Raw genomic sequence first — 16,910 nt, forward strand, 5'->3', positions numbered from 1 at the left:
TAATCGCTTTTACCATATTTTCTATATTTTTTTGGTGCGAAAACAAAACATTTACATTCGCCCAGCAGTGCGAAAAACCTAACATGCAGAAAGCCAAATCCCCAAATCTTCCTGAGGGAATAAAGATCTTGGTAACCAAGGACTGATGCTCAGCCAATATTCACATTTTGATATTTCATGTGTCTTTCAAGCATTTAATTGAAACATTATTGGTAAGAACTGTATCCGGTTTCAGCCATTTCGGATATTGTTATGTCTACTTCAAATTATATCTTATTTAAAAAAAATCTATATAAGAGTACACTATCTCTAAAAGAACAAAGTTCTGTTACGTTTGGAGCTCAACTTGAAAAGGCGGAATGATATACATAACACATTTTACAGGTGTCCGCGCATGCGTGGAGAGTTATATCATACTGTGCGTAAAATCTACCACTAACAAACCCTCAAAAAGTAGGTGATACTTGAAAGAATTACATGTATAACTGAAATACTATTTTCTATTCTACAGTGTATATAAAATGATCAAATAGAAGTATTGAAAATAATCAATATGAAATAATAAAATTAAATAAAAAAGAAAAAAAACGCCTTTGTTATGTTGAATTTTTAAATGTGTATTTATGTTTATTTATGGTTATGTATTTATGATACACATTCATTGAAATTTATAACACGTTTTTGTTGTTGAAGAAGCGTAGTGAATAAAATGTTTGAATTAATTAATGATAGTTAAAACAATTTATCAACTCATTGCCTATCTTATAATATGAAACCATATTATGCGATAGTTAAATAATCATCTATATGCATCGATGCACTTATATTACAAAATTCAAATAGACAATGATTTCTAGATATAACAAAAAGGATCATGAATTATTACATTTATTATGCCTCTGCAATTTGCAGCAGTATTCCAAGGGGACTCTTTCCCATATCATGTTTGAATATGAAAATATATAAGCACGATTGTTCAATAATTTGATGTCGGTCCTAACAAATATCAAGTTCTTATTAATTATTCACTCATACATTTACCGCCAGCTTCAAACTTAATAAACTGTTAAACAATGAAACAAAAGCTATAAAATTCAAAATTAAAAGGATTTTCAATTCTCTTTTCTAAAAGTTTTGAATGCATATTCAAAAGGACCAGAATATTAAAAAAATCTTCTGGGGGACACATTTTATCTGCCGCACAACACTTACTTCTGCTGTTGTGAGTATATAAAGTCTAGAAAGCATTGTTATTGTCAATCTTCCAATGATCCACCCTTCCAACTTTCATCACTTTTTTCGTAACATCCTTCATGCACTTTTTGATTGTAATTCAAGATTTCAATTCACCTCATCTTTCTTTAGTTTGGTTAAGTTTCTTTTCCGTTCTTCTTTGATACCTAAGCTGATGCCCTGTACAACGGGATATAGTGGTAGCTGCGCTCAATGACCATATACATAATTAAAATGATATACTTATAAGACGTATATAGTGATTTCACTTCTTTATTAAATAGCAGGATGCCAGTACCCAGAGATTCAGAATGGGAAACCAGAGGGGAACATGTTTTCAGTTGGAAGTACACAAATAATTAAATGTGACACTGGTTACGTTATCCATGGCAATGACACAATTAAATGTATGGAGAACGGAATATGGAATTCATTGCCAGAATGTTGGAAAGGTAAGACCCTCCTTTTATTGCAAAATTTATACATTACAATGAATTTACCCATTTTTAAATTCTTAATTGTCTATTTCCATTTTAAGTGGTTTTATTGAACTACAAAAGTTCATTTTGGAAAGTATTGTTCTTGTCAGGCAGCAAGGTTTAAAAGGCTGGTAGCCAGTAGCCAAGCTAGTAAAACCGGTTTTAGGCGCGCCAAACGTCATTAACAGCCCCAATATCTTCCTATATGACCAGACAGTGCAAATAAAATTAATCCACGCCGGGTAAAATTCAAACAATGGCCATGCTTACATTAAACGAATTAAATAAAACACATCGTGTAAATATATACAAAAAGGTACAACCCATTGCCATTACCAAAGAACTCGATGCCTTCAAGGAAGGCAGAGCAACAAGAAATCACCCACAAGGGCCCGACGAAGCAACACGGATGACAAACATTAAAATAGAGAAAATAAGAATCCCTAAAGAAAGCCAAACACGGCAAAATTGAAAATGTTGCAGGCTCGGTTTGATTGAGCCTGTTCATTAAGATGATTCAGTCCCAAAGGGCTTTAAGAACTGTCCACCATAGAGTCTCCCACTTAGTCCGTTAGATGAAATCAAAAATAGAAAGCGTAGCATCCAACTGTAAAAGGGTCGAACCATGCAGTATGCCTTAAATTAATTGGGTCATAACCTCTTTAAATAAACCGTTTGATAATTTTAGTGAAGACAGCAGAAAAATTATTATGACCCATGATCCTACGAAGTTTGTTAACCACATCTCCATAGAAATCAGGCCTACTTATACCTAGTCGTAATAGAATTTTTAAATGACATTTAAAATTTAAAACTAAATCTGAAATGCGATGGTAAAACTAAGTATAATATTTACGCCATTTATGATAGCGATAGCCTTGTTTTTAGACGTTTGTCAGAAATAAATAAATTGCGTTCATTAAAATCATCAACACGACCGTACGTTAACAAATTTGATTAATTGAGAAATATACATATGTACATGTATACCCCATATGATGTAGCATGAGAAACATTTCCATTTATATGTGGATAGTTAACAATTATCTCTTTTATCATATATTTTAGTTTCTTTATTATTGTTAATGATAGAAATGTTTAAATCTAAAAAAGATGTAACAATGTCTGAAGAGTCTAATTCAGTTTATGTTCACTGGGATTTATTTCAGTAACCATTTGATCGAAATAAGAAGTATTCATGTTAAGGATATCATCTAGGTAGCGGGAAGTGGTATTAAATACATGGCTTGCATGTTTTCTCCCAATCAATTTAACACTAAATTGCTCGAATTTCTTTTAAGGATGACGAATTAAAGCTGCCATATACTAGTAAATATTCTCTCAAGTAATGGCGCCATAATTGTAAACATGCTCATTCAAAATATATGTGTAATTACGAAACTGTCGAAAGAAAAATAATGCAACTACGAGTCTTTGTACCATCTCTTGGTTTTGTTTTCTTTTGGTGTCATGCTGGGTTCGTTGTCAGGGGTCCTGTGTTGTTTGGTTGGGGATTTATTAAATAACAACCCTTCCGTATACATCATTCTTTTTAATATATTACTACATTTCCAAAACATTTATTTTCCTTTTTTCGTTATCGTTAAAACTTTTGAAAAATAACTTACCTGTAATATTGATCATTGTTTTCTCTAGTGGTTTTATTGACGATGATTTTATGATTGTTTTGTTGAATGGCTCAGTTGAATAGTGTTTGTGCATGTGTGACTCCATTCTGTTAAGCAATTTAACAATTCATGATTGAATTATTCATGATTGAATTATTTATATCAGCTGATTTAGCAAAATAATCATGTTTGATTTATTTGCAACCTTTATGCCTAAGTATTAATACTGGAGGCAGTATTATGTTTATAGAATTTTTAACAATACGATTTTTCCATAGTAACCTATGCATTCTGCGTAGGGCAAAAACGCAGTAACGATGATTACAATTTATCATACTAAAAGGCTTTAAAAGACGAAAATTCACGTAAATAAGGATATATGCATGTATGTAGTGGTTTAATTCAGAGAACATATATGATTTTATATTCCTTTCCATTCTACAATAATACATTTCATTGCAAAATATACGTTTACAGATCAATTATTATGTAGTATAAGCACATTTACATTGTCAGCAACAACACATATTTTGCACTTTTTGCCGCATCACTCTTTATAATACATGCATAACTTACAACTTCTTTCTGAGACAAGAGTAGTTTTGACGAAGTTAGTTTGTTGCAATTTCCTTACAACCAATTACGTATAAAAGAAGACAAGTGACATTTTAAAAAGTAAAAAAACATTTTACTTAAGGGTGGAGTTGAGTCTGAGAATGATTTTTATCTTAAATACGTACAATCTGACCTCAAACCACTTGCCCCTCCCTCACCGCTGAGGGTTCGGATCCCGACAGGGACTTTGGATATATGTTAATGTATTGTTTTAAATTTTAGTATCTTAATATTTATTCTATGAAATACTCTTGTTATATCTCTAATTTATTTACAAGTTGTATATATTTTTGTATTAACATTATGTTTTATCCTGATTGAATTTAAGCATAAATTTTTATGCTTCATTACATTTGAATCCCATAATTGATATATCAAATCAAATTCCTAATCATATTGACATGTTACGGCATACAAACAAGTTATGTCACTTTGAAGCTTTATTACGGCACACAGAAAAGTTACAACTGTTTCACGATGTGTTACGGCATATAGGCAAATTACGGCATTCGGACGATATTTAACGACATACTGAAAAGTAACAATCAGACTGGCGACATGGCTTAAAGACATGTTACGGCTTACTGACAACAAGTTACGGCATTCAGACATGTTATCCTTTTTTGTCGTCACATTATGTTAACCCCAGAAAAAAATGAGATTGATTCACATGATAAAAGTACATGTATTTGAGTTATTTGTAAATTTGGTTATGGTCCCTTATGATTTAGAACAAGCCAAGACATACACTTATATTCACATATAGAGGAGTCCGATATTGAACTTAATGTAATAAATGAAACATGTTTATGTTGGCATAGTATAATAAACTACTGGTGTGTTGTTCGATAATCAAGAATGTTTGTTATTTTAGTACATCTCAAATTTGTACCACACAACTGAAATCTTCTTTTATTTTCAAATGTATGCATAACTACCAAGTATATGTAAATGTTATGTTTTAGATTTTAGTATCTTAATATTTATTCTATGAAATACTATTATAATGTTTATTATTCTGGATGTAATATTATGCATTTCGTTTCTCATGTATATCATGTAATTTATAAAAATATGTATATTATGTAATTGTTTATTTTAAATGAAACATTGTATTTGTGTTTTTATCATTTCAACTGCTTTATAGTACAGATAATTATATTATACTGGTCTAATTAATATTACTTCTTTAAAGTAGAGATAATTATATTTTTTTCACTATACAATTTTTAAATTTTCAACTGCAATTCCAAATTATTATTTTAAGAATTATAAAAACAAAATTAGAATCTAAAAAGGTAGATAAAGTGATAAGATTTCTTACAGCTTGTCAGTGTTACTCTAAGGTGACACTGATTGGTGATAATTAATCTTAAAAAAGCTCTTGGCCAAAATTAATAAGTAATAAATCCTGTACAGGAAGCCTGAGGTGATAAGTTTACGGACATGCCAGAAAAGATCAAATACAAAGGTGATAACTGATAATTTATGCTTTCAAATTTGAGTGACAAGATATCCTGCTCGTATTTCACGGCTTTTAAGCACTAAATCGCAGATTCTGTATATAAGTAACCCAGAGCTTTTCATGGTGAACATTCACCATCAGACTATTATACAAGTAATAAAGTTGTTATTTAAAAATTATTTAAATTTAGAATTTTTATATTTGGATTGCAGATCCCCATATCCCGTGCAAAAGCACGTTATAATAATACTCTTGTTATATCTATAATTTATTTACAAGTTGCATATATTTTTGTATTAACATTATGTTCTATCCTGATTGAATTTAAGCATAAATTGTTATGCTTCATTACATTTGAATCTTATAATTGATAAATCAAATCAAATCCCTGGTCATATTCTTTAAAAAAAAATGAAATGTTACGGCATACATACAAGTTATGCCACTTTAACGCAATATTATGGCATACAGAAAAGTTACAACTTTTTCACGATATGTTACGGCATATAGGCAAATTACGGCATTCGGACGATATTTTATGACATACTGAAAAGTAACAATCAAACTGGCGACATGGCGTAAAGACATGTTACGGCTTACTGACAACAAGTTACGCAATACAGACATGTAACGGCCTACAGGAAAATGTAAAATTTCTGGATTTATGAAGCTGAACTTCATCTTTATGTTATGAATCTATACATTTAAATTTTCCTGACGTTAAAGGTGATTTTTATTTAGGGTAGATGAAATTGACGATACTGAGGGAATTTAAATCTCTTATCAACTTATTTTTGTTTTTTTTGTTTGTTCAAAGAATGTACGGAGTTGAAGATACCTTTTGCTAATGTGACCTGGAATACAACGCATGCTGATATGACGTGTTATACGGACTTTGTATCCAACAAGACGGAAGATTACAACCAAAACATAACGACAGAAACATTCACATGTGACAAACAAGGAAACTGGTCTCCAAATGTGGAATGTACTCACTATAACAGTAGGTATCCACATGTATTTCATAAGCATATATTACAAATATATACGTTACCTTAGTGTATAAACATATAAACTCCTGAAATAATAGAATAGAAGATAACCCGTAACTGCACTAATGTGACGATTATGTTCCATTATTATAATTCAAATTTCATTTTTCGAAATTTGTCTGGTACGGACTGTTCATTAATGTCGTATACAATACAAAACAGTACAATTTTATACAGGACAGTACAATACCATACAACAGCATACACCGTCAGCATTTGCTGACTAAGCAAACACGGCTTTTGTTTATCATACACGGAATTATACACGGATGAAATCCAGTATTTCACTGATTAGCATATTAAATGATTATTTGTGTCATTTTGTACCATATCTTGTCAGCTGTCTTTTAACTAAATACAAATGTATAAGAAATCTTGAAAAACATTTTAAGTGAGATATACTAGTCTAGTAATCAATATTCACTAAGAAACAGAAAGAGGATCGAAACACGAGGCTATCTCATTTGTACGATGGGGCGTATCATAGGCAAAAATATGAAACCCCAGAAAAAAATTAACCAACGACCGAACATCTAAATATGACCTTTCTATCGTTATCCTTTTTTCTTTCGCCACAATGTGGAAAAATATGAAAAAAAAATGAGCCAATCAATAAGCAAGCTATGGAGTGCGGGTAACTAATACCTCCACTCCAGTTAACGCACTGTGCATGTATATGTCTGACACATTTTCAACAGAAAAATAGGTCCCCAAACTATGATACAATGTGTATAGTAATATGAACACATCTCCATAATATATTTACAGATATTTTGAATATTGCCCTGCACAAGAACGCCACTCAAAGGTCAACAAGTAATAATAGAACTGCTACCAGAGCTACAGATGGAATATGGGATTCTAACATGACCGCAAGCAAGTCCTGTTCTCATACAAAACCCCTTTATTTGACAAGTCCCAAAGAGATCCAAACTTGGTGGGAGGTTGATTTAGAAAAAGAGTATTCCATACAGACGATCTTCATCTTAACAAGAGGTAGGTTTCTATGCTATGTTGAAACTAAAATTGGGTCAAGGTTTAAATTCGTATACGTGCACATGCTTACATGATAATACAAGCTCCGAAGTTGGTCCTGAGATCTTAAATCGTAGATCAAAATGTAATTTTCAGCTTTGTACGCTCATATACAGTTTGTCAGTTAAAAGCAGACAATTACTAGCTTGCTTGGAATTTCAAGCTAGCTCTGGGATCGCTTTGGATATTGTGGTGCTAACATTAAAGTCAGAGCTAGTGCTGAGATCGATATGCAATATTTATTAAACGAGTGAATATCGAGCTAGCATTCAAAATGCGAGCTTACCCTGAGGTCGATAATAATTTTTCTTTTAAAAAGCGAATATTATTTTAGCAGTAATAACACAGAAACTCTGAGATTTATATTCAAGTATATTAGACGAGTTAATATCCAGCTAGCTACATTGTGCTAGCATTTTGTTTTGACATCTATATTCAAAATTTATCAAAAGTATCAGCTTGAATTAGATATTTTAAACAAGCAAATATCGTGCTAGCATAATATTAGATCTTTATTCAATGTTTGGAAAGGATAAATATGAAATGGAAAATACACGCGGCAAATGTCAACGGGGTTATTGAAAGTCTGCAAGAATTTAAAACTTATAGTCGAAGACTTATGCACTGGATTCGGCAGAGTTCTTATAACTCAAAATGTCATACTATCAGTTTGCGTGGCGGTCCCTTAAGTTCTGCGATAATCAGTGAAACGTTTGCTGATCAGTGCAATAGTCTTTGGAGTGTCCGCAGAAGTGAAATAAAAGAAATTATATATGAATTGCACCGAAATTCCTGGAAATCTGCGATTGTGCAATTTCTTGGAAGGGTTGTCCCTTATATTTTATCTTTCGCTTTTAAAAAGTAATTAAACATCGATCTGAGACTTGGCTCTTGGTTCAATGCTAGCACAATATCCGCTTTTTTAAAGACATTTTAAACGCCGATCTCATAGTCAGCTTTGAGTTCAGTGCTAGCGCAATATTCACTAAATAAAGAAATTTCAAATATAAATCCCAGAGCTGGTTCTGTAATCAATGCTAGCTGGGTATTTGCTATTCAAACGAACTTGTATATTGATATCAGAGCTAGCTCTGTTCTAAATACTAGCAGGAAATTTGATCGCTAAAGGAATTTTTAGAATCCATCTCAGAGCCAGCTCTTGATTCTATGCTAGTTTGATATTTGTTCATTTAAGAAAAGAAATTAAACGTCGGTATCATAGCTATTTCTTTGTTCAATGCTAGCTGGCTATTCGGTCATTAAATGGATTTCTCAGACTTCTCTAAATTTTGCCAATGAATAAAAATAGAATAAAATATATAAATAAATATCGATCTCGGAAGTGGTTTTTTTTTATCTATAGCTAGATACATGCTTGTTAATTTTAAAACATGATAGTTAAAATGTCAATATGAGATTAGTTGTAATAATTTCAGCTCTGATTCCGCTTTTAATCTTTTCAGACGATTTGGACACGAAATCACGACTCCACAATTTTGATGTTTTGGTTGGAAATCACAGTCCTCCAAATACTCGTTGCTTTAATCATACAGGTGTAACAACAAAAGGCAGCATAGTCAAAATAAATTGTATCCCCACAAGTTCTGGTCGTTACGTCAGAATAAATAAGTTAAATAGCGAGGGACATGATAGGGAAGATAATCTTGCCCTATGCGAAGTAGGCGTTTACGTGAAATAACGCTATTATATTTAAATGCATGTTTTCAGGAGTCAACTCGTAATTCAGTTCCTATCATCAGCGGACAGATTTTTATAGTGATAAGTAATACATTTGCTTCAAAGACCCGTATGCTTCCGCTGGTTTGACTATTCTCATAGCATGCTTTAGATTACAACACGGTATATTCCAATACCAATTATAACAAGTTCCAAGATTGCATCACCAGTGCTGCCAAGGAGAGAGATGGTCGCCAAGAACCATCAACAAAATGAAATCAAAAGTTGTAGGGAACAATACGGAAGTGATAAAGAGTTAGAAAAGTTTTATTTATAATTTAGTTTACAGTATGCGTTTACATAAACAAGACTTCTGTTTTGCACTTAAAACATTTTACTAAAATCACACAAACTTTACAATTATGTCATCTTATTGTTATTTTGTCATTATACGTATACGACATGTATGTTACATATCTTTCGCTACTATGTTTTGTGCTAAACATTACAGTAATCTTGAACGGCATTTCATAAGGTTTGGCATGTCACCAATAAGTTTTTTTCCACTCACTAATCCCGGCCGTGACTTGATGTAGAGGGTCTAATATTGGTATGTTCTAATTTTGTATAGGTTTAGATTTCTGTACGATTGCTTCTTAAACAAAAAATGTTGATGAATCGACACTGAAAAATATAGGAAAATCAAACATGAAAAAATGCAAATGATTAAAGCTGCATTTGATAAATTTCATAAAAACAAGCATTTCGTTAATAGATTGGGTTTCATAAGGCCTCAAGATCTTAACATGATGTCAGTGAATTTAGTCACTTACTCTATTGTACCGCCTGTGCAAAATAACAAACTAAGACCGTATTCACCTTAGATTCCATGCATGTTGTAATTGTCAGGATCGTTGCATCTTATTAACGAAATATAACCCAACATAAAATAAAACTTGACTTTGAATAATAAAAAATATATTTACAATAGAATGTGACACTCCATCTTAAATACATAAAAAGTGTTTGTGCAATGTTCATGTTGAACATATTGGAAACTGCAAACCGAAAAAATTTTAGAAGGTTTATCGAAATATGCTGCTCGCACAGATTTAATATGAAGTCAACTCAATAACTTACAGTTTAAGGCGCAAGTTACCGCATGTTTCTTTATACGAAGACTTCGATTGAGCACTAATCATTTGTTATTCAAAATCACAAGTTTATCATTTTGAATTGAATATCACAATTATAGAAAGTCTTTTAGTCATTTGTCATTTTATTCGTCATTATTTTTGAAACTTTTATCATGGAATTAAAATATATGAGTGTATATCTTTATTTTACTGTTATTTTTTTACATAAATGTAATGTGCGTGCGTGTGGGTGCGTGACTACATGATTTTATTAGATAATAATTCTAAAAATGTTGTTTTTTATGATTTAATTGTGACAGATAAGTTTTGCGTATATATTTATTATACAGAGGATATTTATGTTTTGTCTATGTATAAAGGATTTATTTTCATCGACTTGTATGAAAACAATATTTTCTTAATGAGTGGCGACAGCAACGAGTGAAATATGAAAATTTTTGTATAAGGAGATGAAAATAAATCATGTTTATTATATTCTATTTTTCTCATTTTTTGCATTGCCACTTGACAGACTTTCCCTGAAAGTTTGTGTTCTGGCAGAATTTAGAAGAACGTAGTCCGACAAGACACCAGTGTAAATACGGAAATATGTTTCTCTGCAGTGAAAAATAAATTTTTACAGTAAAAATACTGAAAATAAAAATACGCTTTTTATTTCATCAATATTTCATCTACAAGTACATAATAAATCCCTTTATTTTAATCATAGAATTTATGATTTTATGCCATTCGAAATCAGTGGTAAGTGATCGCTGAACTGCTGAATGCTCCCTATTGGACCATCTATTCTAAAATATCTGTCGACTCGCAGGGGAACATACATTTGTATTATAGGAAAGGGTAAACACTTCAAACTATAATGTAATGCAACGAAGTTTGTGATAATTATAAAAAACATTTTATGTTGTAATTCACTGTAACAGTGACATTATGCTAATTTTTGTTGTTGTCAAGTCAAGCTTACTTAGTTGTTTTTTTTAATCAAAAGTGTTTATTGAAATGATCAGTGACCAAAACTTGATGAATTTAAACATGTTAAATAAATAATGAATAATAAGAATAAGAAATAAGAATGCCTAGAGTATAAACAAAACTTTCCCGTTCTTTTGTCAATTCACCGTTACTCTTACAGTCTGAAGGATATTTTAATTAAGAACTTTCAATTATTCACGTTATGAGGTTCCTTGTAACATTCTAGGTTTTAGCTTATTTATCCCTGCATGTTAAACTAGTACTAGTCAAGTGTTGTTCTGTATCTTGAAAAGTGTTAAAACATTTTTGCAGCAATGTAATCCAGAACCAACATACATGTATTCATTGTTATATGTTAAAAATTTCGATTTAATATTAATGGAATTCAAAATATTTTTATAAGATCTTCGTATCACCTGATACAAATCCAGACCACAATTTTAGATTTTTTGCTCACTTCAGATTTTCAATATAATCATTTTAATTTTGCAAAATAGCATACAAAGTAAAAACTTTTAAACGTTTTAACTTAAATCTGGCTAAAATTAAACAAAACTGAAAATTGCTTTCAAACGTCCGAGTAGGTAATACCGTTAATTTAAAGGTTCATGAATGTGTACAAGAACAGGAATAAAAAAACATTGATTAATGAACCACCTTTAAAAGTAATTACCAACTTGTATAAGTATTATGTATAGGTGCTTCTGTTTCTTGTTTATGTATTGTATGATCATAGTATTTGTATTATATATTAGTTTATCTAGGTAACGTGTGCTGTTTATATAAAGTTGTTAATTATTTAATTTATTATATATTAGTTTATCTAGGTAATGTGTGCTGTTTATATAAAGTTGTTTATTATTTAATTTGTATTTTTTTGTGAGAAAGTCGTTGACTTCACCGTTGTGGGTTCGAATCTAGCCGGTGACTTAACATGTCTCATGCTATAAAGCTATTTAGCTAATTATAGAACGTAAGTGGTTTCACTCGTGCCCGTTCATGCCTGAAATAATGCACGAAGGATCTTCTTCCACCGGTCACGCTGGAAAGTCGCCATATGACCTTGACAGTGTTGGTACGATATGAAAAAGCTAGTAAAATGCGAATTTAAAAGGAATTTATATTGCAAGCACGTGTTTATGGTTTCAGGACGATTGCATTAAAGCATAACCAAGTTCACATATAAAACACATGCAAGAGACCGTGTTTTTGTGTGTTTTTGTTTTAAAATCTTTTTATAATATTTTCATTAAATGCCATTGTTTTACAATTAAATCATAGAAGGCATTGTTTCGATAACAAATTGAACTTGTTTTTTCCGTTAAAAAGTCGGGTTAGTGTAAAAGAGGATGGCATCACGTCGTTTGAACTGTATTCAATTTTTTTTGTATCGACTTGAGCATTATAAAAACAAGGGGTGTAAGATATGTTTTGCATTAGATTTTGTGCTAAATGGTTAATTTAAAGTTTGTGCATTAACCACAATCCCCTATATAAAAGTGGCATGTCCGCCATTTGCAATAATAACATCCTGAATACTAATTTGAGTGTTAAGACATGTTCAAAATCAAATCTTGGAAATGTTTGTATATTCTATTTTTGTAATAATCAAGCGACATCTTATTAATGTCAACTTTAGAAACTGTTGCAAATAAAGTGCCACTATCATAACTGGAGTTCAATTGTTATTCATTTTTTTTATTTACAGTTTACATCAAGACACACAGTACCATTTTGACTTGAATGTATTTTCATGCTTATAGGCAACATTTGTCAAATGCCAACATTTTTCGTTTTCCATTTTATCATATCGCGTCTTCTAATACAACTTCAAATTGTGAAAACGTAAAATTCACTATTAAAATGCAGCCATTATTAAACTAGCCATTTCACGGAACATAATTTTACTTTTTGTTTTGTACATTGAACATAATCATACACAATAACACAAAACATTGATCGATACAATACAATACAATACAATACAAAGCAATATAATACAAGCAATAAAAAGACAATAAGGTGTTCAAAAAGCGTAAATAACAAACAAGCAATAATGGTAATCAATCCGAAAAGGAATAAATTAATGCCAATGAATAAACACATAAATGTTTTAACAAAGTGTGGACTAGTCTGAAGTATTAAATCTGAGAATCTGTCCAAGTTTTGTTACTTCTTCATTTCCGGCGTGCACGTCTCGGAGAAGGCACATGACAAATAAAGTCAACCTAACTACCAGGTATCATTGGTTGACCATTCGTGACTAAGTCGGGAGGTTGACTCTAACAAGTGCCGTTTTGTTAGAAACTTGATGTCTTAGAAGTATTAATGCTTGAAAAGACGCCGTTGATGAGGTTACGGCGACCGGCTAAGCACGTGCGCAGATACTCCGGCCCATATTGTTGATTCTGACGTCCAGTATAAATTAACTCATACAAATCTAGATAAAATGTGATCCCTTAGAAGAATAAATTAACTCATACCAATGTAGATAAAGTGTAATCCCTCAGAAGCATAAATCACATGAAAATTGCTGACTTGGTTTGATTGATTCTGTACATAAAGGATAATGAAAATGTGCAACATCCCTCATACCCCTTAGCACCGGCTCGAGTGGTACTCAATTTTCAACACGTAAAGTGCCGTAATCAATGATCCAGAAAAACCAGAAAAATATAGCATCATTGAAATGAAGTACGGTGAACTCACATATACATTTCTAACATTTCAGCAGCAGATTTTACTGTGAAAACATTATCCCAGCTCATCTAATATAAATTGAAATAGGAGTCGTATTAATTGAACGCTGCCCTTCCCTGTTGATTCCTTTTGTTATATATTTGCTGATTTAGGTAAACGAACACGGATGTTATAGAAATTATTGCTATTGTTCACAAATCTGCGTTTCCAGCACGAGTTTTTATCTCATCTCCCTTTCTAATTATTGACAATAAACGCACAAGTACATGCAAAAGTTAACTATAAATATTATATGAGTAAAATGCATTTCTGTTTATCCCCTGATTGATTGAAAACAGTTAAATTATACACTAAATTGTTTGCTCATTTGATTAGAACATGTTTCAATGCCTTGGGGAATATTAAATCATATAACGGACCTATCCCATGATGTTATGTAAATGTAAAATTCAAAATTGATTATTGGAAGTTCAATTATTGGTATTAAGGCAGTATCCCTCGGTTAGTTGAATTTGTTTATACTGCTTTAGAAAACTACTGAAAGTGTAGTTTCTTTGATAAAGCATGTGCACACCTTTTCGTTTTTGTTTATATCTTGTTTTTTGTTGTTGAATTATTAAAGTTGCAACATTTTTGATTACCTTATAAGCGTTGTAACCGTTTCCTTTCAAATATTTTGAAAATATCTTATAAGATTTTTGTTGTAAAAATCATGTATGGAGCATAAAATTTATTTAATTCCATCGGAATTTCTTTGTGTTAAATCTTTTCAAAGTTTTGTGCAATTTAGATATCCATTTCTTTTTTATTGACAAAAAAAAAAAACAACAACAAAAAAACAAGGCGTTACCTTCACCATTTCGTTTAATCAAAGTGTTCTTATTCGAGATACGTAATTCTTCAAACTGACAATTATAAGATATCAGTTTCCTTTGTTATGGCTGACCTCTACATACACACCGGTTTGAATAGTGTTTAATAATTAAATATATCGTTTTATTTCTGAATGCTTTTATTTTACTTCAGTCAGGTTTAGACCAAGTTTCCAGTTAATTTTACTGTCAAATTTGGACTCTTACGACAAAAATTCATAGTTTCAATCCCACACATGACCTCAAAAATTTCAAATACAGCTACACTCTGACTGTATAACGCAGAAGTTATTAAAAAAATCGATGATTGAACGTAATGAAGAAAGCGTGAAAATGAAAATAAACGAAACAAAAAAATGGAAGTCTTCTTTTTTAAATATAATTTTAAATTGACAAAAGGTCTTACACAATATGTGTCGTTTTTTGGCTATATAGGATTTTTATTTATACAATGAATTTACTCATAAGAGCACTATCAGTCTCTGGAACAAAGAAAAACACCAATAATTCCTAAAGATTGGCAAAAACGGCAAAATTAAAAATGTTGCATGCTCTGGTAGTGGTTGCTGCAAACTACCATACACATCCCCTTGTACTGGCTTATGCAGAATTCAACATTTAACATAAACCCGTAAGCTTTTGAATTGATGTGTTCGTATGGCGTTTATCATGGAACATTCAATGTGACACGTTAGTGTCAATCGATGAAAAGCGTCATATGGTCCGAAAGTAAATAAATGCGTGTGCCCTAAACGATAAAAAGATGGGCGAAAGTGAATTAAATGAAATTTGAAATAACATGGTACCAATGAAATTCCACATACGTGGAGGACATTTTAAAAGTATCAAAAATACTTTGTGATCCTTTTTTTCGTTTGGTGAAGCATTCACTGAAACATTGGAAAAACAATACAGATTTCTCAGATACATTGAACCTGTTTCAAGTGAAGCCGACATTAAAGTCCATACTATTGAAACAAATCTAATATGACTGATGATTGCTTTTTATGGTAAATATAACTGAATTTATATGCGTTATTTTCATATATCTGCTCTGTTAAGATCTTTTCATGTATATATTGACACATCAAAGGCATTTGGCGTGGAATCAGAAGTAAGTGCCTTTGACTGCATTCATGCACAGATGTGGGGTTTGATAGGAACGTTATATGTTTGCGGTTGCTTACATAAGACACAGAGCCATAAAAAGTGCCAACAGAGTGTCCCCACCTTTGAGCAGTTTATAGCAAATCCAATTTTGAGCAGTTTCAACCGGTCAATGGTGCACCGAACCTCAATCACATAAATTTGATCCTGTAATCCATAGAAATCAGGCTTCTTTAGAGATTCTAACTTTATTTTATTGTAAATAAGAGAAAATTAGAATCCCTAAAGAACGTTCAAAACGACAAAATTGAAAATGTTACAAACTCGGTTTGATTTAGTCTGTTAAAGGACGGTATTGTAAAGTACTAAAGTACTTACTACCGTCCACGGCCCCTGTCCACTGCAACAGGATCGAGGTTCAAGTTTCAAGACCAGAAGACAAGTTAAAATGTTCATGCCATTCACTTTTATCTCAATTAGTAACTTAGACACTTGTTCTGTGAATATTTTATACATCTTAAACATGTATTATCTTTTCAAAATACAAGCAAAGATATTCAAAAGTCATTGTTTAGTTCGGCGTTATTTTCCTTTCCAGAAAAGAAGAAGTTCATGTAGAAGATCATTATGTGATCCATCTGGCTTTGAGGTTGTAACCGTTTGATCAGTCAAAGCCCGCCTATATACAACACGTTTTACACCTGAAACGAGATAACAATATTGTAAAATAGAGATAAATAAAGAAATCCATAAAACTGCCAAAAACGACAACATTCAAAATGTTGCAGGCCCGGTTAAATTGAGCCTGTTGCTCGCGTTTTTTGGGGATTCAATGTGTTCCTATATTGATTACAGGGCTGATTATAAAACGTGCACTATCTCTCATACACCTAGCCGCTGACACTTCAAGATATTAGC

At 31.7% G+C, this 16,910-nt stretch overlaps 1 protein-coding gene across 4 annotated transcripts in view; it reads left to right on the plus strand.

Annotated features, from left to right (window-relative positions):
* The window catches only part of LOC132743807 (uncharacterized), a 67,110-nt gene extending 54,126 nt beyond the window's left edge, over positions 1-12,984 (plus strand). For 2 of the 4 annotated variants that reach the window (XM_060732372.1, XM_060732374.1), the window contains exons 3-7: positions 1,521-1,685; positions 6,238-6,423; positions 7,241-7,468; positions 8,971-12,077; positions 12,141-12,984. In XM_060732372.1, coding sequence (XP_060588355.1) covers positions 1,521-1,685; positions 6,238-6,423; positions 7,241-7,468; positions 8,971-9,206 — 815 coding nt within the window. In that variant the 3' untranslated portion in view covers positions 9,207-12,077; positions 12,141-12,984. Of the gene's footprint in view, positions 1-1,517; positions 1,686-6,237; positions 6,424-7,240; positions 7,469-8,970; positions 12,078-12,140 lie in introns of all 4 variants that reach the window. The other 2 variants (XM_060732371.1, XM_060732373.1) reach the window with 1 other exon arrangement.
* Positions 12,985-16,910: the final 3,926 nt, after the last annotated feature.

The sequence above is a fragment of the Ruditapes philippinarum genome, unplaced genomic scaffold, assembly GCF_026571515.1.
Source record: "Ruditapes philippinarum isolate M1 unplaced genomic scaffold, ASM2657151v2 ctg1852_1_1_1_1, whole genome shotgun sequence".
Lineage (NCBI taxonomy): Eukaryota > Metazoa > Mollusca > Bivalvia > Venerida > Veneridae > Ruditapes > Ruditapes philippinarum.